We start from the raw sequence: 27,101 nt of genomic DNA on the forward strand, positions 1-27,101 counted from the left end.
GGAGTGGAGAATGAGATAGCATGGGCATGTGATTAGAGGAGGGACTAACACTTAGCTAAGCGGTTCAAAGGTTAACTAGGACGTGGTGGCCATCTTGGAGTGGAGAATGAAAGGTGGTGAAGGGGTAATGGTGGTGATATAAGTGAAAATCAAGACTTAAAAACAATGTACATTCAAAATATCAAGAGGTGAAACAGATGATCACATTTGAGAAAATATTTTCTATCCAAGGACAGAGACAGAACATTTCTTTTGCACAGTAATTTTTCTTTGACACAGTAGGATTTTTAACCAGGCATATCGTGGGGATGTTTGCACCTTCAGTTAGAGGAGGGTTGTCCAATCCTCAAGGCGGTTGAGGCCCATACGGATACTGTTGGTCCTTAGTATCCAATGGAGCTCCTCCTTGTTAAGTAGTTGTGACACATCCGCACCACGTGGTGGTGGTTTGATCTGTGTAATAATTGTCCAAGTCAAGTCTCTTTCATTGTGTGCCTTTTGCACAAAATGTTCCACCAATGGGGCGTTTTCTGTGTTGCATTTTATTCTGCTCTGGTGTTGCCCAATGCGAAGATTTATTTTCTGAGTGGTTTTACCTATATATATTTTCATGCATGGGCAAAAGATTGCATACACCACATTTGAGAAATTACAATTGGTAAAATGTTTTCTTTCAAACTTGATTGAGCCAAATGAGAAGGTTTTACCTTCGATAGTTGAATCACAGGCTACACAGTTTCCACATTTCATGTGGCCAGTAAGTGCGGGTAGTCCCCATACATCATTTAGCGTAACTTTGGATCTAGGTTGTGGGAGGGATGCTCGTACCAGATGATCTTTGATATTTGTGGCCAGTTTGAAAGCAAACATTGGGCGTTCTAATTGTAGTTCCCCTGCATTCAGTACTGGCCAGTGTTTCAGTATGCTTTTCCTTATAGAATTTGAAGCTGGGAGAGAAGGTAGTCACACATATGAGTCTGTCTTGGTTCTTTTTAGGCTTGGGTTCTAGCAAGACCTCACAGGGGCCGTACCAAGCTCTTTTAAGAGAGCAGCGTACCCTCTGTTTCTGAGTGTATCACTGAGAATTTTTGCCTCCTTGAAATAATCTTCCTTAAAGTAACAATTCCTTCAGATACGTAGGAACGGGGAGTAAGGGAGGGAGTCTCTCAGGGCACAGGGATGATGGCTGTTGTAAGTTAACAGAGTATTACGCTCAGTGGGTTTACGATGGAGACTAGTGGTCAGATGGCCATCTGTGTGCTTAATTTCCAGATCAAGGAATGGTATTGAGTCTTTACTCATGGAGAGCGTGTATTTCAACCCTCCACTGTTGTTGTTAAGCCAGTGTAGAATGTGGGTGGAAGTTTCTGTGCGAGTTGATAGTGGTCCTCTGCCCATTACCTACTCCCCCTGAAACTTTTATCCCCTTTCTTTTGCAAATAGGTTACCAACTCAACTTGGGAGTCTGTAACTTTTCAATTGTTTGTGATCCAGCGGCCTATAGAAAATATATCATAAACAACGCTACCCAACTTCATAACCTATAAACAAAATTCTATACTAAAATTTGGACCCATTTATAAACCTGATATATTTTGGGCCTACTGAATCAGGTGGTCAGATTAAATCTATATACACATTATCTACAAACTATATACATTTTTATACATCTGTGGAAAGAATATTGTCGTTAGAATAAAACTTAACCATTTAAACGACCACCATTGGCGACGTGATCTAGCTAATAGTAACCTACACTCCTGAATAATCAAGACCAGCTTGTTTGTCAAAAGTAAGATTTTATTTACTAAATTATGGTATATAAGTTGATAGTTTTATAAATGAATTTTATTTGCAATAAAGCAAGCATGATTGTAAAGAAACGTAAGTAAAATACAATTTAAGCAAGTGAATCAAAATTAAAGTAAATATATAAAGTTTAGCATTTCTAAAACCTAATTCCCTAACTGAGCTAAATAGATAGAAATTAAAGTAAAGTTCTTTGAGGATTCTTACGTGCTCCACGCAAAGTCCGACAGCACTTCACCCTCATCGGAAAGTCAGAAAGCAGCAGCCAGCCCATCCCTAGGGGCATGACTTTATATACCTTTCTACGCTAACTAAACTACTCAAAGGAAAGTTTTCAGAAATCTTCGACGTCCCATTGGCTGAGAGTGACAAGTGACATGTCACCCACTTTTCAAAAACTTCCATTAAGTCACTTTTCTTAGAGACCATTGTCCCTTCCGAGTGCAACCAGGAGCTTCCTAGGATTGCAACATTTGTATAAAGTCATTCTCGCAGCGTCCATTGACTTCCAATTGACTTCCGCGGATGCCAAGTTAAGGACTGACAAAATGTTCTTTTTCGACCTTGGCCATGTCCGACAGAATGATGATAGCACGTCAGTTTTTGCTTTGTGAACGCAGCTTTTTGACGAACAATTTATTTCAGAATGGGCGTCTCAGCACTTTTGCAGAAGTAAAATTTAGTATTTTGTAGCTCGGGCAGACTAGGCCCAAAAGTAGACAACTTATGTTTTCTAGTATAAAACAAACACAAGAAAAGTATTAATGTAAGAAATAATGTAGATTCTGTATCCACCCCAAGATTTACTAATTAATTAACCCACCCGATTAATCAAAATGTTACCTAGCCAATGCAAACAAATAAAGCAGCGTTTATATCTACCAGTCTCCGTTACTCCATGAGACTTATATGCACCTAGAATAGTAGAAATGACATCACACAGACAAGGAAAAGCAAAACAAGCACATGCTTCTTTTAAGTTTGCAGCAGTTAGTAATGACAAAAACGAAAACAATAAATTATTTTATTATTTTGCACGAACAAAAAGATGCAACAATTATGCACGTTTATGAGCACACATGTTAGTCCCCCCCATGTGTAAAGTTTAATCTAAGTTGTATTAGCACGACAAATCACAAATCATTAATATTATTATTCATGTTATGGAAATGTGACTTCACGAGTTTAAACAAAATTTTGTTTTCTATCTCGCTCCATCAACTCCCTCATCTGGTGATTAACAAATCACCACACCAGCACTCAAAATTTTGATAATTTAAATTTTTAAGAAATCGATTCAAATTCATTTGTATCAGTAAACCTAAAAGTCTGTTTCTGCATAATCTTTGGAATTAGCATAACGCTCTCTATGTAACTCCTGTAATTCGATCTCTCTTTCTTCTTCTTTTCTGAGTTTATAGATTCTTTTCTTTTCTTTCAACTGTTTCTTTCTTTTATGTAACAAACAACCTATTTTGGTCAAAATAAAAATGAATACTATTATAATCAAAGGTGCCAGAATCTTGCCAAGAATTGAACTTCCGATATCATGAAACCAGTTTTTAATTGCTTGAAACCTTTTTGAAAGTTTCCCTGTAAAATCATCTTCTTCTAAAGGAATTATCTCTGAATGCATTTGTGTAATATTCTTAATATACATTTCAATATTCTTACTTTCGTCAGGTACATATGTACAACAATGTTGTACATGTAAAATGCCACAAACTCCTCCCTCTTTTGCTAGGAGTATGTCTAAAGCAAGGCGGTCTTGAATTACCATGGATCTAATTGCAATAACTTCAACATTTACTAATTGAAACCCATCAGCTGTGTCAGTTGATAATCTATCAACTATAGTGGACAATTTTCTGATTCTCCCTGCATTTAGGGTTATACCAACGAAAGGTATTACTGCTTGAAAAATATCTCCCAGAACTTCAGTAAAAGTTTCTCTTTTCACTCTATTTACATAATTATGAATTTTAAACAATCCTTCTGAATCTCTGTCAACATGAAACACTTTAGGAAAAACAATTCCCACATAACAAGTTCCATACCAGTGGTCTGGAAGGTTGTAGTAGGCTTTGTCACCACAAACAAAATAAATCCCAGGAAAGATAGGATCTTTTCCACCTTTAAATCCCCAACCTCCCAAAATCTGATAAGTATCTTCACAGTTACTTGCACCTACAAAATAATTATCAAAAAGTGTATTATCTCTTCTAATGCAAAGTTTTCCACTAACTGGTTTGTCTATGTGAATTGCAATATTTTCAAGCATTTTGCCATTTAACTTCTCATCCTCTTTCTGCCAGAAACTTGACTTAGTCTGCTTGACTAATTCATTCCTCTTATAAATTGCTCTTCTCTCTTCAACCATGTTCAAAAATTTCTTTCCTTCAGCACTTAATTTGCAAGTTAAATTATTTTTATAAGCATACTCATAAGTAAGTTCGTTAGTAACAAGGAAAAATTCTCTCATTTGTTTTGCTTTCTTATGCTTATTTAAAGCATTATCAATCTTAATATTTGCAAAAATTTCATCATAATTTGAATAGTAATATTCTAAACGTCCAGTTTGATAAAATAAACTAGTTAATACACTACATGTTACAGCATAAGTGAGAGGAAGCATATTATATGTTACTCCCTCAGAAACAGAAGCAGGTAACTTAACGCAGACGTAGCAGTCTTTTGCATCCATTACCTTAACATATTCACTCAATAGCTTTGTGAATGTATTACTTGAGAAATCACTAATTGATTTATCTTGATGAATGTTAGGCTGATGATCAATAACTTTTGCAGACGCACTATGTTTAGTTTGGCTAACCAGAGCTTTGCTTGTTATGTTAACTTTGTGTAATTCTCTATTCATCTCCAAAGGGATAATCACAGCTAGAACCAACCAGAGCAGAATTAAAATGAGCAGACACACCAGAGTCATCTTACAGCATCTTTTAAAAACAGAACACTTTGAAGTGCTCTCCTTAACATAAGGCATTTTTGGTTAATTTTAGCCTCAAAAAATAAAAATAAATTTTAAAATTCTAAATTTATAATTTACACCCCCCTTTTAAAATATATATATTTTTTTAAAACCCTAGACAAGATTTCTTCGACCTTATGTCGTACATAAGTTTTCTTCGACTAAACAGTTTTTCTTCGACCTTGTGTCAACTAACAAATTTTCTTCAGCCTTTTGCCAATTTAATATTTCTGTACTTCAATCATTGTCACTAATTTCTTGTATTTCGTTTTCTTCTTCACTACTATCATATATGTCAATAACAGGTGGAATTACTAAGTAAGTCCACTCAGGAGACTTGTATTTTTGGTTTGGTCTTATTATTCTCTTCCCTTTTCTTGATATCACTTCAATTTTTCTTCCAACTCCAACTTCTTTTCCAGGACTCTTTTGACTACTGATTTCTTCAACTTGTTCTTTTGGCTTCTTGATCAATCTGACTCTCAATCTTCCACCAGGCCAGTAGTCTGCTTTTCTCACGTACTTCTTCTTTGGTTCAGAATTATTTGATTCTGACTTCCAAGTCCTTTTCTTTCTGTTTTCACTTTCACCTTCCACTTCACTTTCTTCAGTTTCGTAGTCTGAAATTTCAATTGACTCAGGAACTTCTCTATTTGGCAATTTCACTCCTTCAGGAACTTCACTTTGTCTTCCATCACTGGTACTCGGTAATTCGTTTTCCTCCTCTTCCTCAATTACCCCCAACTTCCCAGATTTCGGATTTCTGTTCCTTACTTCAGAGTTTGTTCTCTGCCTTTCGATACTCTCCTGGTCTGAAACTTCTTTTTGTTCTGCTTCTTTGTCTTCAATGGAGACAACCGAATCCTCAGTTATCTTTCCTTTTAACAGATTCTCTTCACCTTCAGAATCTATTTCAATTATTTCCAAGTCTTTTCTTGTCAAATTTCCATTCACTGGCACAGTTTCCAGATGTCGACTTTCTTGTCGATCTTCAGAATCTGGAATTATTTCACCTTCTGTTTCGCCTTCTGCTTCTGAATCAGAATCATCTGTCGTATCACTTTCAACATCAGAACTCTCAGGAGTTGGTACTGGAATAGTATGACTAGGATGAATCCAACGTTTCAATCCTCTGCACTTTACAGCATTAGTAGTAATCAAAATTATCTGCCTAGGTTTCTGCCATCTAGGAGCTAGACAATTCCTTCTCCGATGTACTTTCGTTCTGACCCAATCGCCAGGTCTCAGATCATGTGTCAAAACCTTTTCATCTGATTGAGCTTCAGTTCCCACCTGATTAGACACAGAAGTTACCATATCAGATAACCTTTTACAGTAATCCAAAATAGCACTGTCATTTATGCTCAACAGTTTACCTACAGGTACAAAAGCTTGTCTCATAACTCTTCCCATTAAAATTTCATGAGGACTCAAACCTGTCTTTTTATCTGGTGTACTTCTTAATGACATCAAAACAAGTGGAAGAGCATCAGTCCACTTTACACCTGTTTCAAGGCACATTTTTCCAATTCTGTTTTTAATTGTTCCATTTATTTGTTCAACCACTCCTGATGCCTCTGGTCTGTATGCACAGTGTATTTTCTGCTCAATGCTCAAAGCTTCGCAAATTAACTTCATCAGTTTGTTATCAAAATGGCTTCCTCCATCACTCTCTATAGTGACTGGAAAACCGTACCTTGGGATGATTTCTCTGAGCATTAGTTTTGCCACTGTAATTGAATCACAATGTCGTGTAGGGAAAGCCTCTACCCATCTTGAAAATAAGCATACAATTACAAGCACGTATTTCAAACAATTGTGTAAGGGCATTTCAATGAAATCCATTTGTAACCTGGTAAAGGGACCACCCTCTCGACCAATTATTCCTGTCCCCACCACTGATTTTCTGTTTGGATTCATTTGTTGGCATGACAAACACCTTTGACAAAAAGATTCTGCAATAGTTCTAAACTTGGTATTGAACCATGTTTCTCTGAAAAGTCTAACCATAGAATCTCTTCCCAGATGTGCTGGACCATGATATAATCTGGCCATGTCAGCAATCAAGCAATTTGGTAAGACTACTCTGCCATCTTTGTAAACCCACACTCCATCTTCTTCACGTGGTCTACAATCTGATCTTAACCACAAGTCTTTTTCTTCATCTTCTGCTTCATTTTGTAAATCTCTTATCTCATGCCATGTTTCTACAACAGTTGTTAGCATTAATGAATTTGAATCAGTTTCTTTACTCCTCTCCCGATTGTATGAATAATTTTTCCTTGCGCAGTATTTAGCTGTTTCATCTGCGAAGGCATTTCCCTTGGAAATATAATCAATTCCTCTAGTGTGTGCTGCACACTTAACAATGGCGATTTCTTTTGGCAATTGTATTGCTTCAATTAATCTCCTAATGAAAACTGCATTTTTAATTGGTGATCCTGCTGATGTCATGTATCCTCTCTGTGACCAGAGTTGTCCATAATCATGCACAACTCCGTACCCATACTGACTATCAGTAATGATGGTAACTCTTATATCCTTTGATATTTCACATGCACGAATTAAAGCAATTAATTCAGCCACTTGTGCTGAACGAACTCCTTCAAGACATGATGCTTCTTCAACATCTACGACTGTACAAACTGAATATGAAGCTTTTAAGACACCTCCTTCGGATCTTAAGCATGAGCCATCTACAAAGTAGACAAAATCCGATTCAGACAAAGGTCTGTCTTTGATGTCTTTTCTTGGTTTAGTGCAGAATTCCATGACATCTAAGCATTCATGTTCTGTTTCAATGTCATCAACAATTTCAGAATCAGGCAGTAATGTAGAAGGATTCAGATTTAAACATCTTGAAATCGAAACATTATCTGCTCCTAGTATGATTTTCTCATACTTTGTCAATCTGCTACTTGTTAAATGTTGAGTCTTACCTCTTGTCAGCAATATTTCAACTGAATGAGGCACAAAAACTTTCACAGGAAATCCCATAATGATCCCCTCACTTTGTTCGAGGCTGATACTTGTAGCTGCAACTGCTTTCAAACAACCTGGTAATGCCTTTGCAATTGGATCAAGAACTGCAGAGAAGTATGCAATAGGTTTCTTTAAATTTCCATGTCTCTGAATTAACACAGATAATGCACATCCTTCTCTCTCACTGCAATACAGTTCGAAATCTTTCTCATAATTTGGCATACCGAAAGCAGGAGCTTGGCATAAGCTCTTTTTCAGTTTCTCAAAAGAATCCATCTCAACATCATTGAGAATAATTGGATCTTTTACGTCTGACTTTGTCAGTCTTTGTAGTGGTTTTGCAATTACTGAAAATCCACTTATCCATTGTCGACAGTAACCAACCATTCCCAAGAACATTCTGACCTGTCTTTGTGTTCTTGGTGGTAACATTGCTTGAATCATTTTTATTCTCTCTATTGTTACTTGTCTTTTTCCCTTTGCAATTCTGTGACCAAGATATTTTACTTCTTGTTTGCAAAACTGTAGTTTTGCTGGGGACACTTTATGTCCTTCTTCTGCAAGGCGATTTAACAGAATTATTGTGTCTGTCACACAATTTTCTCTTGTCTTTGCAGCTATTAACAAATCATCAATATACTGCACTAGCGTAGACCTACCAGGTAAGTCTAGATCTTCTAATGATCTTTTTAATAATTCATTAAAGATTGAAGGACTTTCTGTATAGCCCTGAGGGATTCTTGACCATCCGAGGGTCTTACCTTGGAATCTGAAAGCAAAGATTTCATAACTGTCTGGATGTAATGGAACAGTAAAGAATGCATTACAAAGGTCAATAACTGTATACCATTCAGCATCATGTGGAATCTGGAATAGAATTACTGCTGGATTTGGAACCACAGGGCAACATGGAACGACAATTTGATTAATCTTTCTCAAATCTTGTACTATTCTAAATGTTCCGTTAGACTTTTTAACTCCCATAACTGGTGAATTACAAGAACTACTCTCCATTTCTTTTAATACACCTTGCTTGATTAATTTTTCAATTATAGGTGTAATACCTTCAATTGTTTCTGTTTTCATTTTATATGGTGGAGTGTTTGGAAATTCTATTCCCTGTTTCAATGTAATTTTTACTGGATCTACGTTTTTCATCAGACCCATTTCATTTCCAGTAAAATCCCATATTTCAGATTTCACTGTTCTTCAGGTAAATCCTTTTCTTCAAATGCAGGAAACAATTTTGTTTCTTCTGCTTCCATCATCATCATTGTCATTCTGTATAAACCATCTTCCTCCATTGTTTGTAACTCAACTCCATCAGGAGAACAATATATTCTACAATTCATTTTACATAGGATATCTCTGCCCAATAGATTCACTGGACTACTATTACAAACCACAAATCTGTGTTTGTCTCTATAATTTCCAATTTCAACTGGTACTGGATCAGTTAAGTCAGTTTTAATTTGTTGATTACTTACTCCGACAACTTGGATGGTATCCCCAGAGAGAGGTAGGTTTTCAATTTCCACTGATCTAACAGTAGAACGGGTAGCACCAGTGTCCACTAGAAAAGTGATGTCTACATCATTAACTTTCCCGTTTACAAAAGGACCTGACTGGTCAACCTCAAGAGTGGCTCCAACAACACACTCTTCCTCCTCTCTCGGGCACCGTCAGTAATAATCATCAGAATCGCTGTCTTGACTTTCTGCTAATAAAAATTGTGGTGAAGCATTTTGCATTTGAACTCTTTGTTGCTTTTGCTGTTTTTGTGGTTTTATTACCTGTTCACTTCCCTGAAATCCCACGTTTGGATTATATTTTTGAACTCCCCCACAATTCGGAAAAGGTGGTTGTGGCAATTGGTCTTGACGATTATTCACCTGTTGTTGTTGTTGTTGCTGTAACTGTCGTTGAATATTTAATTCGTTTAACCCCTGTTGTATCTGTAGCTGTCGCTGCAGGTCAACACCATTCTGCATCTGTGGATTCAATAAGGGATTCTTTAAGTTTTTAGGAGGATGAGGACACTCGTCTCTCCAATGTCCAATTTCGCCACAATTAAAACAAGGTAATCTTTGTTTCAACTCCTCAATCTTTGGGCTAAATTTCTTTGGGAAATTATTATTTTTAAACTTTCCTTGTATCTGGTTTGTATTTCCAGTTTGAACAAAATTAGTGTTCTTATTACCCATGCTGGCAATCTGTTGCTCAGCCACCTTTACCTGAGCCCACATGGCTTTCTCCTTGAGCTTCTTCTGTTTTACTTCTATTTCATCACTGCAATACTTAGCTTTTCTTAGAATATCATCTACAGATAGTGATTGCCATCCGACAATACTATTTCTGATCATTTCTCCAATTTCAGGTTTTAATCCATAAACAAATCTATAGACAAAATGGCTCATGTCTTTTTCATCTAGTTTTTCATAACCACTGTATTGTTTAAAGATTAACAGTAGTCTTTCATAAAAAGAATGAACTGATTCTTTTGTTTCCTGTTCTGTCCTTTCTATTTTAACCCAATCGACTTCTTTGGGTGGAATTTTGTTTTTCATCCAAACTATCACTTTTTCATAAAAATCCATTACAAGTGGATTTGGAGCACCTGTTTCTTTAATTCGCTCAGGTTCTGTTTTTGGCCAACTAATCGATATTTTACATTCTGTCCAAAGATCAGATGGAACGACAATATCAAAAAATCCATCTAAATCAATCCACAGAACTTTTGACACTTTGATAAATCTATCGACTTGCCTGTACCACTCAACTGGTTTCTCCCTCAATTTTGGAAAGTCATTTGTAAATAACAGAATGTCCTGTCTCGACCAAGGGACATGAACATATCCTCCACCTGCAATTTCTCTCATTGGAAATTGTTTTGACAATTTTTCCAATCTTTCATCTTCCTTCTTTTTCGTCCATTTTACTCTCCATTTATTCAGTTCTCCTAGCTTTTTGATATAGACAATCAAATCTTTTATATGAACTATTCTTCCCATTGAGTTCAAACTCTCAATGTCACTTTCTGAAAAGTCTAATCTGTAATGCTTTGCAAAATTCTTTTGTTTGCTCACATCAATTTCAAGTTCAGCTGCTAGATCCTCTAGTTGATCATATTTATTTTTTGTTTTCCATTGTATGGTTTTGCAAATGAACAGTAGTTCATCATCTCGATAGTAATTTAAACTATCTGGACCAATTGTTCCAATTATTAATTCTTCGATATTCGCTTTTAATTTGGCCACATCAAGTTTTGGTGTGGTTACCCTGACTTCAGGACTCCCTATATCTGATATAGCACCCATTGGTGTTTTTGGAGATAAATCCTCATTAAAGGTTAAATCAGGCATTCTCGATTTAGATGAGTTTATTTCAGATAAGTCTGAATAAAATTTTTCAGCAGCCTTTTGAATTTCTGTATTTAAAGGAATAGTTAATCCAGTTTTGTTTGTTTCCTTTTGGTCAAATACGGGCTGAACAGGGCCAATTGTTACTGGAACTGTCACAGCTTCCATGCCTTTTGTCATTCTTTTTATTAATTCTTCTTTAGATCTTAAATATTCATTATAATCAACATCTTCAACATTTCTTGCCTCTCTTGTATAATCTTTTGGAGGTTCTCTTGCTCTTGGAGCCATTGTAAAATGTCTACCTTCATTTCGAGCATTCTCGAATTCTGGTCTTCTAGGAGTTTCAATGATTTCACAATTATTTGGATAAAGTTTAGGAGCTTCATTAATTGGAGGTGCACTCGGTGAAGTTTCAGTAGAAACCACCGGAGTAGACCATGATCTAGGAGGTCTCAAAGGCTGATTCTTTCTAGCAGTTGTATATATTTCTTCCATAACTGCATCCTCAGATTCACTTTCCATAGATTTCCCTGTAGGAGTACCCATTACCATTTCATGAATTAAATACAATCCTTCACTCATGTTTCCCTGTCTCCACATTCGTAATCTATCTTCATGAGTTTCTCTTCTCCAAGGTGGATTTTTAGAAGGTCTTTTAATTCCACTAGCTTCTCTTTGTAACTGATACATCTCGTCTTCCCACTCAACTAAAGCTTCAAATTGAGTTGGTCTCGGTTTCGGAACAAGAGCATTCATTTTCTCTCGTAAATTTCTCAAGACTTTTACATTAAATGAACCATCATCAGGCCAAGTTAAAACACCGTCGTTCTTAGTATAGCGTTTCCAACTATCGAACCATAAGACAGTATGATATCCATATTCACCTTCCATATACGCTGCAGGTGTTTTATACTTATGAAGTAGTTTACCACCTCGCGTTTCGATTTTCTTGTCAGGTGAAAATAAATTCTTAAACTTCTGAAATAATGTTGGCTTTTTCTCAACATGTTTAAAATGATAACTCATTTTTAAGAGTTAAATCTAATTCACAAAATCGTTCGTAAAATATTTCCGGGATGTTCCGCAAAACAACCAATCCGTGCGCGAAACACACCAACAAGCCAATGACATTTGAGCTACGTCACTTTTCTGCTCAACCAATAAGATTGGAGTTTTTCTGAAGGACCAATCAACTCACAGGTCGTCAGAGACTCAAGAGCCAATCAGAATATAGCTTGTGACGTAGGTCACCCAATCCCAGCGCGGCTCTGTGACGTACACAGCAGCTGCGGTTTCTCGTTTCTCACTCCTGGCGCTTACCCCTCCTTCACAAAATCTTTTCACAGCGCCATTTTAAGAACACTTTTCAGTGTAAATTAATTCTTAACAATGACTATAAGGACAACATCTGTTCGTTTCACTATTTAGAATAGTTTACATACATTCAAGTATCCACACTTCGGAATAGACGGCGCTATTCACACTAAGGATAATATTCAATTGTCAGTAGAGTAACCTTTACCCCACCCTTCTAACACGTATAATTATGAACTCGCTTTGCTCTGAACCCACCGCGAAGTGAAAGTTCTAAGAGTTCCACTTGAACATAAAATACAATTCAAACTCGCACTTTCACACTGAAAATTCCCTAATTTCAAACACACATGAAATCCGTACAGGACTTTCACCTGTTTATAGAAATCATGCACCGTTAGTAAAATAACGACGTTATCCGTACAGGGCTCTCACCTGTTTATAGATATGAAACATGTACCCGTACAGGACTCTAACCTGTTTATAGATAATCATGCACCGACGCTAATTTACCCTTCTCTCAAGCTCGGATATAACTAATACTCTTATCACAGTGAGTTTTATGAAAGGCGCTTTGTCCCTATTCTCATGCTGTTCTAATTTCTTAGAAAACCCTCACTATACAAGATTCACACCTAGCCCTAAAACTGTGCTGCTCGGCGACAACACTATGGTACACGGCGATACCTCTTGTGATACTCGGCGATATCACTACAAACAGAACAGATGGCTTGCGTGACTAATTTCTCGCCACACAATCTATACCGGTATAGCTTACAGATAGCACGAAAAACTAACTTAACATGTGTTAAAACATCGATCCTATTTCCATACCATAACGTTTTAGTAACCCTTAGCAACCAACATATTACCTTGGTTACCCTTAGCAACCATCAATTTCTGCTACCAGAGAATTGATCCAGCGGCCTATAGAAAATATATCATAAACAACGCTACCCAACTTCATAACCTATAAACAAAATTCTATACTAAAATTTGGACCCATTTATAAACCTGATATATTTTGGGCCTACTGAATCAGGTGGTCAGATTAAATCTATATACACATTATCTACAAACTATATACATTTTTATACATCTGTGGAAAGAATATTGTCGTTAGAATAAAACGTAACCATTTAAACGACCACCATTGGCGACGTGATCTAGCTAATAGTAACCTACACTCCTGAATAATCAAGACCAGCTTGTTTGTCAAAAGTAAGATTTTATTTACTAAATTATGGTATATAAGTTGATAGTTTTATAAATGAATTTTATTTGCAATAAAGCAAGCATGATTGTAAAGAAACGTAAGTAAAATACAATTTAAGCAAGTGAATCAAAATTAAAGTAAATATATAAAGTTTAGCATTTCTAAAACCTAATTCCCTAACTGAGCTAAATAGATAGAAATTAAAGTAAAGTTCTTTGAGGATTCTTACGTGCTCCACGCAAAGTCCGACAGCACTTCACCCTCATCGGAAAGTCAGAAAGCAGCAGCCAGCCCATCCCTAGGGGCATGACTTTTTATACCTTTCTACGCTAACTAAACTACTCAAAGGAAAGTTTTCAGAAATCTTCGACGTCCCATTGGCTGAGAGTGACAAGTGACATGTCACCCACTTTTCAAAAACTTCCATTAAGTCACTTTTCTTAGAGACCATTGTCCCTTCCGAGTGCAACCAGGAGCTTCCTAGGATTGCAACATTTGTATAAAGTCATTCTCGCAGCGTCCATTGACTTCCAATTGACTTCCGCGGATGCCAAGTTAAGGACTGACAAAATGTTCTTTTTCGACCTTGGCCATGTCCGACAGAATGATGATAGCACGTCAGTTTTTGCTTTGTGAACGCAGCTTTTTGACGAACAATTTATTTCAGAATGGGCGTCTCAGCACTTTTGCAGAAGTAAAATTTAGTATTTTGTAGCTCGGGCAGACTAGGCCCAAAAGTAGACAACTTATGTTTTCTAGTATAAAACAAACACAAGAAAAGTATTAATGTAAGAAATAATGTAGATTCTGTATCCACCCCAAGATTTACTAATTAATTAACCCACCCGATTAATCAAAATGTTACCTAGCCAATGCAAACAAATAAAGCAGCGTTTATATCTACCAGTCTCCGTTACTCCATGAGACTTATATGCACCTAGAATAGTAGAAATGACATCACACAGACAAGGAAAAGCAAAACAAGCACATGCTTCTTTTAAGTTTGCAGCAGTTAGTAATGACAAAAACGAAAACAATAAATTATTTTATTATTTTGCACGAACAAAAAGATGCAACAATTATGCACGTTTATGAGCACACATGTTAGTCCCCCCCATGTGTAAAGTTTAATCTAAGTTGTATTAGCACGACAAATCACAAATCATTAATATTATTATTCATGTTATGGAAATGTGACTTCACGAGTTTAAACAAAATTTTGTTTTCTATCTCGCTCCATCATTTGCAACTGTAATTTCAGTCACATGCCATTGACACATATAATACTGATTTGATATTTGAAAGGAAATCCCAAAACACACACTTTCCAAATACATAATTGGTATCCACTTGCACTACCATTGTAGGAGTCAGAAAACGTTTATTGATTCCTAAAATGGGATTTGTGCACAGTCAAAAATGTTTTCGGGATCACAAACTCCAAATCAGACAAACCGGCTGTCTAATAGCATATTAGGATGGGCAGTGTAAGAAACTGGAGTACTAGTTTAGGGGTGAGAGTCAACCTCAAATAATAATCACAATCCTTTTCAGGGTGATCCACAAAGGTCACTAAAAACAAACTTGTGCTTAACATCCTGCAGCTAAATCAATCAATCAATCAATCATACCATTTGTATAGCGCACTACTCACCCGGGAGGGTCTCAAGGTGCTTGGGGGAAGGGGTATGCTACTGCTCGAACAGCCAGGTCTTGAGTTGTTTCCTGAAGGCGAGATGGTCCTGGGTCAGCCGAAGGTGGATGGGGAGGGAGTTCCATGTCTTGGCAGCCAGGTAAGAGAAGGATCTTCCTCTGGCGGTGGCTCTTCGGATGCGTGGTACGGCTGCGAGGGCGAGGCTGGTGGACCGTAGCTGGCGGGTGGGTGTGTAGAAGGTCAGGCGGTCGTTGAGGTACTTGGGGCCCAGGTCGTGGAGAAAGTTAAAACGTGTTACACCTGGCAGGAAGGGTGCCTACAAACGCATCAATCCTGGTTCTCCCATTGTTTTGGTTGATATACCTCCGGGTTCCCTGTATTTTTCAGCTTGGGCCCCTATTTATGTGCAACCTGCAGATACCCTTAACATTTGTTTGGTACCATTGGTTGATAGGCTTAGTAAGATTGAAGCCAAAGTTGCATTTTTCTCCAGTTTTTGCAATTCTTGTCCTAGGCCCTCAGGTTTTGTGAATCCTTCTGCCATCTATCTGGCAGCCACCCATTAGCAAGATGCCTCTTTTTCCAGGGACATTTCTGCTTCAGTCAAGAATGTCACCCAAATAGCAAGTGGGGCTCCTGAGAGGCACCTTACCACCAGCCTCATGGGCCGTACCTTTAATAGACCGGACTGCAATCTTCTTTGTATCTACTCTGATTCCAATCCCTGTCATAGTAACTCTCCTTCGCGCATTCATTTACCCCCTGAAAGCTAACCCTTTCTCGCCATTTTGAAGAATGTCCCAAAACTAGAAAAACCTCAAACAGAGTCTCATGACCAACTTAAGAATGAGGTGTGCCACTGGTTAGCAATACATTCAAGTTTCTCTTTGCTGGACTATCATAATATTTTGATGATTCATCGGGTGGACTGGTTTGGGCCTTCTGTTAAGGCTGTCTGTGGAGATTGTGTTATAAACTTTAGATACCCGTCACTTGCTAGATGTGTCCTTTTTGAGGAACAACGACAACCTTTTCCTGTAGAAGAAAACATAAATTTGTAACTTTTAAGTTTTGTTTACATGCATTCACAAGCTGGTATTGTTCTGACACATGGCATGATTTTGCAAGTCCCGCCTCAGGGGGTAGATTCCACTTTACCATGCAACAACCAATTTACACCCCTGGCAGATCTAAATGACATGGATTGATACCAGTATATTGATGAACTGAACCCTCCACATAGGGGCATGTAGCCTTATGGAATCTGATCAGTTATTCGGGCTGAAATGGGACTGTTGCTTCATCCCTTCCAAACAGTGAGCTTAAGGGAGCTGTAGAGGGAGACAACGTTACACCTTGCGTAATTTTGCCCAGATGGTTGTTTAGATCTTAGGGTGAAACTGATCTGTTGAAACATGACTGGTCTAACATCTAAATTGGCTGATTCAGATGGCTTACCTACATTGCTGTTTTTGACCTTATCCTGTTAAACAAAACCTGCTGTTCGGACCACCCTAAGTGGAAAGGATACCAGAGCTGCTGTGTGCCAGCCCATAGATCTCTGAGAGTCAGGGGCAGTGAGGGTATTATGGTCTTAGCTCGCACAACATGTAGTTTCAAGATATATTCAGTCCCCATAAAACATGCAGGGATATAGATCCTGTGGGTGGTACTTCCCAGTCAATTTACTGCTTGTCTTAATAATTTTTATAATGCAGTGGGGCCAAATAATTCCTCATGTAACTCGGAGGATTTGTTCTTAACTGTACATTGTCTTCGAAGAAGGTTTTTTAATATTCCAACAGGGTGGGGTTTAAAACCAAGCTGGGCTCTAATCCCACTGTACTTCAGCCCTTCCAGGTGCTCCAGGAGGTTTGCACTTTGGGAAATCCGGATCATAGGGGTGCAAATCTGTATACATTTTTACTCGATCTTGGCCTGTATAATGGAATGGAATTAAGAGGTGATTCTGATTTTGATATTCCTATTTTTACTGGGTAGGGAGAAGGTTCTGTTATTCATTATGTTTTGGTTTCCCTCCTCATTGGTAAACTAACTCTTTCTACAGTTATCTCGACTTGAGAGACTACAATCCCTCTGGGGTTTCTTGAGTTTTTCAGGGATAGCTAAATCTCTAGCTGTGATTGGCCCCACCGCCATCTTTCCACATGGTCATGGTCAGGTAGCGGGGAGTTGATTTTGCTAAATGTTTCATCCAACCTACCCATAAGGAAAACACCCTGGAAACACCCTGAACCGGGTTGGTTTGCCAAGAAGTGTAGGCTTGCAAATAAGCAGTTGCGAGAAGTTTGAATGTCTGCTCCTAGAGACACTGCCAGAGTAGGAGCCTATCGTGCTGTTATAAAATAGCTATTAAAGGCAGAAAGCAGGCGGCTAAGCAGGAGATATGGGATAGTTTAGTTGCAACCAGGCCCGGACTGGCCATAGCGGCCACCGGGCAATCCCCTGGTGCACCGCATGGTTGGGTGCCGGTTTTGGGCCCCTGGGGTCCGTTTTTGTTACTGGGCTGCTTTTGAGCTCGGCGGCACCTCCAGCAGTGGGGAGGGGGGGGGCTGGCCGAGCACTTTGCCGGGGCCGGTTGTGGGTCCCAGTCCGGCCCAGGTTGCAGCCACCTCACATAAGGATACTGGAGGGTTCTGGAAAATCATAAATCACCCTAAGACCTCTGAGAATACAGTTCTGGGCACACGTAATAGGGTTATCACTATAGTGGAAATGTCTTGCTTCACTTGAAATACCTGTGGTCAACACCAGTATGTGATTCAAATGTCTTTAATAAGAGAAAAGAAAACAATCAGCCAACACGTTTTTCATCACATGACTTCTTTAGGGCTGTGTGGTGATGCAGGGAACTAATGCGATGTAGCAAGGCCAGTGATAATTCCAACCCAGCTGCGGGGTATCAGGGAAGACCAAATCCGGTCGACTTCTTGGTTCCCGGTGGGCGAGGGAGGAACCCCAGTATGGCAGGCAACTCCGGGTTTATAACCACAAAGGGTGGTGTGTCCACTGATTACATGTGGTCTTAAGTGGGGGTGTGAGAAAGGCCTGCTGCAACTTGTGGACGCGTTGGACAAGCTCTCGAAAATATTACACCATGGGTAATATGTTCAGGTCAGTCCTGTGTCTCTGGGATGCTAAAGAAGGCGGGTGCACCATTTAACGAAGTATCTCAATGCTGTCTGATGACCTGGGAGGAGACACTGATCCAGTCAGGTTCTCCGGATGCGGACAAGATCTCTGAAGGTCTGGCTGAAGGCTTGGGGTCCAATTTTAGTGATGTTCACTGTGTTATTCACTTTAAAGCCATTTACTCTAACACGGGCCTTAGGGATTGTCATTCTGAAGATCTATTTTCCCAATGTCAATTAAATTTGAAATAACTGAGGTATGGGCGGCGATTAATGACAGGCTCTAGAGGAAGGCACCTGGGCCTAACAGGGTCCCAATAGGCCTATTCAAGGAAAATGTGGACTTTTGGGCTCTTGTTATCACAAATGTTGTTAGCAATGCTGCTCTTAGTGGCTTACCTAAGCCATGGGACACAGCTGTGGTCGTCCTTGTTTACAGGAATGAATAGGGTTGCAGAAATGACCCACGCTGCTATAGGTCAGTTTTGCTTCTGGATTTGATGGTCAAAGTTTTTGGGCGCATCACCCATAGCAGGATTGAGGAGTGGGCGAATACCAATCATGCAATTTCCCCTATACAATATGGGCTTAGGGAAGGGCGTGGCACCATAGAGCATTGTTGTATCCTCCACTTAGTCAACAGCAAGTATATGCTGGCTAAAGGGTGCTTGCTATTCATCTCCTTTATGGACCTAAGCAGTGCGTTCAACGAGTTACCCATAGTAAGCTCTGGAAAATCCTTTCCGATTTAGGGCTTGACGAGAACCTTGTTGTTTTTCTCCAGGCCTTACATTGCGGGGTATGTGCAGCTGTTACATATGGACCAGGGGCGATGTACTGACGTTCTTGAGCCATGTCCTCATGGGCTGCTTCCAGACCACCCATTTTATTTCTACCCTACAAAAATGGTTTAAATGAACACCTACAAGTTTCAGGGAAGAACACAGAAATGATTAGGATAAACATTGTCCTGGCTCTGCTCTACACAGATGAGGCTGGGCTACTGTCCCACACCCCGAATGACCTGAGGTCCCTAATAAGTAGTTTTGTAACATTTATGGAGGATTTCGATTTGGATACTATTTTATCCCAAAAAATATATGGTTTCTGCCCCAGGACTGGTAATGAAGGTTCATTTTGGATCAAAAGCAGGCATGTTGAACGGGTCATTGACTTTCCATATTTGGAGGATGTGTTTGATCAGAAATCTGCATAGCCGATCTGCATAGCCAACCAGTGCCTAAGCTTTAACCATTCTATGGGGCACTGTTTGACATCTGTAAGAGAGAAGGCAGCAAACCAGTCTTGCCTCTATTAGAGGTTTTTCAGCACAAATGTTTGCCAGTCATAATGTACTGTGCAGGTATCTAGGGCTACCAGGATGTTGAAATAATTCAGGCTGAGGAGAACGGTTTTTGTCTGTGTCACATCGGCCTGCTACCCTCGACCCGCACTTTTTTCTCCATGAGGCATTGGGCCTTTCCTATGTGCCTGATCAGATCAAGGTGGCTTCCTTAGTTCTCTGGGTCTCCGCATGGGCAAATACCTCCCTCAACAGAGAGATCATTGGTGACTGCTTGAATTGTAAGAAGGTTTTCTGCTCCACATTCCCTCACTAAAGCTGATATCTCCTGGGACAAACAACTCTTTATGAAATATTGCCAGCTAACCAGGGAACTACAGCAGTTGAAGAAACCCCTTCTATGGGATTTTGTCAATATCCAAAACAACTAATCTTGAGCAGTACTTGATCTGGGTCTTGAACCCCTGCGAATGGTCACTCTTAGGCACATTCTGACAAGGACCATAAGAACCTTACTTTGCTTTCCCCTAGAAACCAATATGAAAATGGTTCTGTCTTAGTTTGTCCATGGGATGAGTCCTCTGTGCAATCTCTTGAACATGTTGTATTTTTGTTGTTGTAAATACTATGAACCATTTACTAAAATGTTTTTAAAACCTATTCTCAAACTATATGGATTTCAGGAAGCCTGCTTTGCACTTTTTGTGCATTATACCAAACATCCAAGTCTGTTTTAATGTTGGAAGTTTTCTAAAGACAGCCCTTTCTAAAGTCATGTAGGCTTTTAACAATATTTATTCATCCTATTTTCTTTTCTTTGAATGATGGTATATTTAAATTTGTGAAGCTTTTATTATTGTTTTTAAATAATCAATTAAAGCTCTTTGATTGAGTGATTGATTGATCCCAGCGGCAACAGGATTTAATCTCCTACAGTTTTCATTTTGTCCCAGTCTGAGCTTTTGGTACGAAAATTGAAGACTTCAGCTGGCATCTAAACTCGACATATCCACAAACATGTGAAACCTGCTTTAGCCACATAATTCCTAATTGGATGGAGCACAGCCATTGCTTTACTCGTAATCAATAATCCAGATCCTCACAGCGTTAATGAAAGAAAGTCAAGTAAAGAAGCTAGGACAAGAAACATTTTTGGAGAAAAATACTGGCTCTGGTCAGATGGTATATTATTCTCCACAGACTTTGCATGATGCAATTATTCATCTTTTGTGCCATTAGAACGTGATGATGTAATTTCTTACTTATGATAAATGCACCTGGCACGTGCAATGTAAGATCATATGATTTTCATTCAATGACAGCAAGTTATCAGTCTCAGTGAAATAGAAGGATTCATGAAAGAATGTATCTTCCGGGGGAAACATCCTTTACAACGCAACTTTTACCACACAGTGCAATTACAACGCAGGTTTTACAACGAAAACCATTACAACGCATTGCACTGGGGGGCGCTCTAGGATAGGGAATAAGTTTAATTTACTATCCAACAACTTCCCTAGTGTCCACGGGGACTGGAGTTGGAATAGTAAATTAAACTATTCACTATCCAGCACCCCAAAGCGCTATGCGTTGTAATGGTATGCGTTGTAAAAACTGCGTTGTAACGGCATGCGTGGTAAAAGCATGCATTGTAATGTCATACATCCATCTTCCGGTAGTGCACCTGAAACACCCAATAGCTTAGGGCTAGATGTAGGTAATTTTAATTTACCGATCCGAAAATACCGAATTTTACCGATTCGGTATTTTCGAATTGGTAAATGCAATGTAGGTAATCAATCTGTAAAAAATACAGAATCGTTAAGATTCAGTGTTTTCCGAATCGGTAATTACCGATTCGGTATCTGCCATTCATTCCTATGGGCCTGGAGGCCCATAGGAATGAATGTCAATTACAGAATCAGTAAATACCGATTCGGTAAAATTGCGAAAAAGTCAAGGGTGGCAGGGAGTCACTTTGACACCCTGCTGCACCCCTGATTAATGCTTGTGTGCACATGTGGCACACATACATGCCCTAAGGGCATGTATGTCTGTCACATGGCACAGGTGTAAATGCACATATTTGCATTTACATAGGTATTCGTTATTTACCACCAACTAATAGTTGGTGGTAAATACCGAATGCTTAAAGCCCAGAAGCACTGTCTACAGTGCTTCCTACATCTCATTTACCGATTCGGTAAATACCGAATCGGTAAATACCGATTTGTTATTTACCGAATCGGTAAAAAAGCCTCCTACATAGGAAAAGTCTATTACCCGTCGTTACCGACCGGTAATAGCCTACCTACATCTGGCCCTTAGTTCTTTCTCTTGTTTTCAAACTCCAAGTCTAAAAATATCTAGTAATCGGGTGATTAGGAACATACGAACACCAGCTTACAACATAGACCCTGATTTTGTTTGAGTTAACTGAGCAACACAACTGAATGGATTCTTCATTTAGGCTGCACTGTTCCCATGAAGAGTAGGGTCAGGACTGATTTGCACATGGCTGGGTCCAAACTGGGGTGGCATGGTGAGCAAAAGAACAATGGATTAAACCAAGGTCTCTTGACTCCGTCCATCATCTTCATGTGTTTGCTATGTTCACCCTAGGTGGCTAAGGGTATGCCCCTGGATTCAAGCTAGTCTGGCTGCTGAGGGGTGAGACACCGAAAACGGTCCCTGGATGCTAGTTTACAGTTCGAGGAGGATCTGGCCTGGCAGTTTGGGCTGGACTGTTCCTATGAGGAGCAGGGTCAAGAATGATTTGTGTATGGCTGGGTCCAAACTGGGGTGGCATAGTGAGAAAAGAATGATGGATGAAACCCAGATCTCTTGACTGGGGTGAGTGGTTGAAAGGTTTCAGCACTCCGTCCATCATCTTGTTGCGTTTGCTGGAATTTCACTTTGCCTTAGTCTGAGTGCCAGGTTTTCCACACATGTTTTGGCAGAACCCTATCTGAAATATCCAGCTGGTAATTCTGGCTGGACAAATTGTATGGGGTTTTGGCTGCAGCAGTAGACAAGCCTTATTACCTATTTATTTTGACAGGTGGAACATACAATGCTCCCCATAAAGGAAATTTTCCCTTCTCTCCTACTCCCACCACTTTTATCTCCCTCTTCCCATCCCACCCATTTGTCCTGGATTACATTTACCACCTGCCTTGAATCAGGTGGTAAACATATGTGTTAATGTCTCATGGAATTGAGTATTCTGTTAAGTTTTGTGACCGAAAAAGTAGTCCCACATGGTAAGTTCCAATTTCATGAGGCTTTACTGGTAATATACTGGTTTCATATTTACTACACGATTAAGGTAGTACTGTGTAACTTGCTATCAGGCATGTAGTGTTGAATTACTTTTATCTTCGAGACAAGAAATGTTCCCCATATGTGAATGCTTTCATTGATTGATTACTCATTTTATACTTATTATCAAAACAATGCACAATGAACATATATCCAACAACCACTGGAGAAAATACAACAGTCACTAATGTGGGCAAAACTAATCATTTATCTCTTCGACACGCTTGTTAAATAATCTTGCAATGTAAGTTGTTTATACTAGTTTTTAGCGCTTCAACTTAGGGCTGCATGATGGCACATTTTCTCAGTTCAAAATATTCTTCTTGATCTCTGGTGTTCTAACCTTCCACCAGCAGGAAATGCAATTCTTGGACGTGACTTGCATGTTTTTGTCTTAGATCTTACACTGGTTAGTTGCCTGAATGCTGTTGCTTTACTATAGGGTTGTGTGTTCATTCTTCTTGTGTTCTGTAGCATTGTTTTGGTACAATTTCTAAAACATTGTAACCATCAAATTGTGGTCTTTGCATTCCTTAATTTCTTTAGGGGAATTGTTACTTTGACAACTTCCATCTCTGACGATTATCAAAATAACATTTTAAGCATTCTTAGATTTCTTTGTTATTACCCTGCTTGGATATATGAAGTCTCCTCAAAGCCCTTATTTGAGCAACCCACTCTGCTGGTGGAAGCTGGATTTCTGCAAGGTAAGTCATGTGTTTCTACTAGTGTTCTTCTCTATGGTACTACTCTCAGCCTTGCTGTATTCTTCTGGGACTAGAGAGGTGGTGGTGGCCTGATTACTTCCCAGTAATCTGCATTATCCTGAGGCTAAGATTTCTTTGGGAGAACTGTCCCTCTTTCTGAGGTTCAATGATTAAAGATTAGGCATAATATATTATAAAGATATGATGATACAGACAGGAGAAATGTGGTGGTCGCCAATCTTGTGATTCCCCAAATCATAGGGCTGGCAACCACCAAAAGGACTTAAGTATGCACTAGCACCATTTCCCGATTCGGTGAAGGGTCACCAATTCGTTAAATGGGTTTAGAAATGGATACTGAGTTGCAGTTTAAAATCGTCATGTTTAGAAAGCCACTCCCAAATTGCCATTTGTTATGTAATGCACTGATGGTTTGCTACTGCTGTTCCAGTCACAAACCCTTGAAAAGGTACCGACTCACTCAAAGGAGATAATAAAAAAATATTTCGGGGGAGTGGGCCAAGATTCAGAGAACGACCACCAACTTATAAACACAGCCACTTTGCTTTAAGCAGAGGTTTACGTTATTGACAGGTAATCACAGACATGATGGTCTGCTGGCCACCATCCTTTTGATGATCTTCAATCATACATATCAATGAGGTAAGCCAAATTGCAACCCAGTCTGAATCCTTCTTTTCCGAACCGACCTATTCGTACATGGGTCAGTTTGCAAAATGTGACTTCTTTGCAAAAAATTGGTGCACAATTTGCAACTGGTTTTTGAGAATAATATATCTGGCCCATAGTTTTAATGTTTCTATTCTAGTAACAAAAATGCGATTTTCAAGTATAAGCTGTACCTTAGAGAGCATGGACTTTGGTGAGTAATATGGAGGTGGTGGTAATGCATCTGCAAATGTTTGACAACACCAATGAACTAGCGTGTGATAACATTCACATTGCATTCCCATAAATACTGCACTTATACTGCAATGAGAAACTCTGCTGCTCCATCCAAAAGTGACATTTTTTAAAGCATAAATTATGCATACTTTTTGTAAATTTAGATCACATCGATAAAACCTTCTCATGTGTGAGTTAGAAAATTCTGTCTTTATGTAACTCTAGGTATGCAAATCATGCTATTTCTCCGATTATCAAATTGTAAACATTTGTAACGCAAACATGCAAAAATACAACAGTACATTTTGTTGTCTAATACTGTTCTAATTAATGTCTCATCCCCCACCACCCCCTGTTTTCTGTAATTTCATTTCAAAGACACCCCACACACCTTCTTGTCCCAGGTACAGTACCCCTTGTTCGAGTTGCTACTGCTACAATAAAAATGTTCTCGCTGAAGCATTGCACTGCTCCAATGACCTAGTACAACGCTATATCAAATAAGTTATATAAAGCGAAAATTGCAATCAAATCAGATGAAGAATTTAAAACTTCCAGTTTCATTGGAATAATTAGCAACTGCTTTTTCTTGAAAGCTCTATAGTCAAACTGATATTGAATAATATTTTGTCAATAATAAGTTTATCAATATATTACTGATTGAGGTGAAGACTCACCTAGGAGTTCCTCTTCTTCCTCTACAAGACCATTGAAAACTTGCATTGCATCACATCCACAGCTTTTACACTCTTCGAGATCGAAGTCCTGGAATGTGAGCTAAAGGAAATACTGATTAACTTCATTATTTGTGTTTCAAGAAGTACTTTTTTGTTTGAATTATAACTCCACAAAGTAGAAGGCGTGATTAGGGGTGAACTCCATGCCTAATTTACGTTTGATATATTTTTCTTCACAAAGTAATGAGGTGAACTACAGATTTATTGATTACTTTTTGCTGTTTAATAAAGTACAATCAACAGCACTATGGAACTGAGGCACAACAATACTAGTGTTAACATAATATACATCCACACATATAGTCGAAGAAAAATGAAATATGCTAATTTACAAACTACAATCAGTGAATTAAACAGGTGAGTGGAGGGGACACTTACAAATAATGAAAGAGATATGTACAACCTGATTAAGTTGGAAATAAAAGGCTGGAGGAGAGGAGGGCATATGATGCCATGTTCAAGCAATATAAGGACCAGAAAGAGTAGGAAAAATAACACTCAAGGGTGATGTACAGGGGGAGCCTGTCCATATGGGCATGAGGGGTGAAGCCTCTCAACACTTAAAGAAGGGAGAAGGGGAGATTGATAGCATGGTCAGAAAGCCTTCAACTGCCTAGTTTAGCCGGGAAGAGCAGCAGAGTAGGGTAGAGATACACTAGAAGCATTATAGATGGCCAACTTCAATATCACTCAGTGAATGCACTGTGTGTGTGTCTGTGAGGCAGCAGCAAGGGCATGCAATTATTCCCTGGCTCCTGATAAGCGATCAGCCTTGAACCACATTGCTGCTCTCTCTGCGGCCAGGGTCTCCCTCCTTACACCGCATTCTATAGTTGCCTGCACTAGAGGATGACATAGATAAGGAGGGAAGAAGGGGGTCTTTGACTGAGCGTGCATGAATGTATATATGAGTGAAGATGTGTGTCTGTTTGAGAGAGAGCCTATGTGAATGAGTGTGTCCTCGTGTGTACTTGTGCATTATGATATTGTAGAGATGATGTGACTAACTGAGCTCTACCACTTTCAAAGTTCACAAGCTGCCATTGACAATGTAAGAATGGAAAAGGGAAAGGCAACAATGGCAAAGACAGGAGAGAATAGAAGAACCAGAAGAGAACCCTTAAAAGAGCCAGGAGATTAAGGTGGTGATTAGAAAAACATATTAGCTTGAGACAAATGCAAAATACCTTTGGAAAAAGGAGTTTTGTACAGTTATATAGGCAGTCATTGGTGTAATTGTAACATGTGTGACACGGTCAAATGTTTTGTTTCTGGTAACAATCTGAAATGCTTCACAAAAACCTGGCATGAGAGGCGTGAGGTGCACCTTTGTCATTATCATGTCGTGCCAGTGCAAGATACTACTATGTGTTGAGATCTTTTTCAGATTTCAACTGTCTGATCTCATACAGTGGTCTGATTAAGGGCTGTGTGCTTTAAGGTGTAGCATTAATTTGAGACAGCAGGTTTAGTCATTTGTCCAGAAACTAGTTCAATGATTTTGAACTGCGACTGATAGCAAGATTGCAAGGGTACTGATTTCTTAAGGACAACACAAAAAAGGTTTAGGAAAGGATTAAAAGCATTTGGAGTCAAAATGGAATCTTGCCCTACTCGTTGATTTCGATTAACAGGAGTGGAAGAGGATT

At 39.0% G+C, this 27,101-nt stretch overlaps 1 protein-coding gene across 1 annotated transcript in view; it reads right to left on the bottom strand.

The window, feature by feature from the left end:
* Positions 1-27,101, bottom strand: part of OVCH2 (ovochymase 2) — a 996,115-nt gene that overhangs the window by 285,031 nt on the left and 683,983 nt on the right. Inside the window, exon 13 of the mRNA XM_078680899.1 lies at positions 25,393-25,492. Coding sequence (XP_078537025.1) covers positions 25,393-25,492 — 100 coding nt within the window. The remainder of the gene's footprint in view (positions 1-25,392; positions 25,493-27,101) is intronic.

This window comes from Lissotriton helveticus, chromosome 3_1 (assembly GCF_964261635.1).
Source record: "Lissotriton helveticus chromosome 3_1, aLisHel1.1, whole genome shotgun sequence".
Lineage (NCBI taxonomy): Eukaryota > Metazoa > Chordata > Amphibia > Caudata > Salamandridae > Lissotriton > Lissotriton helveticus.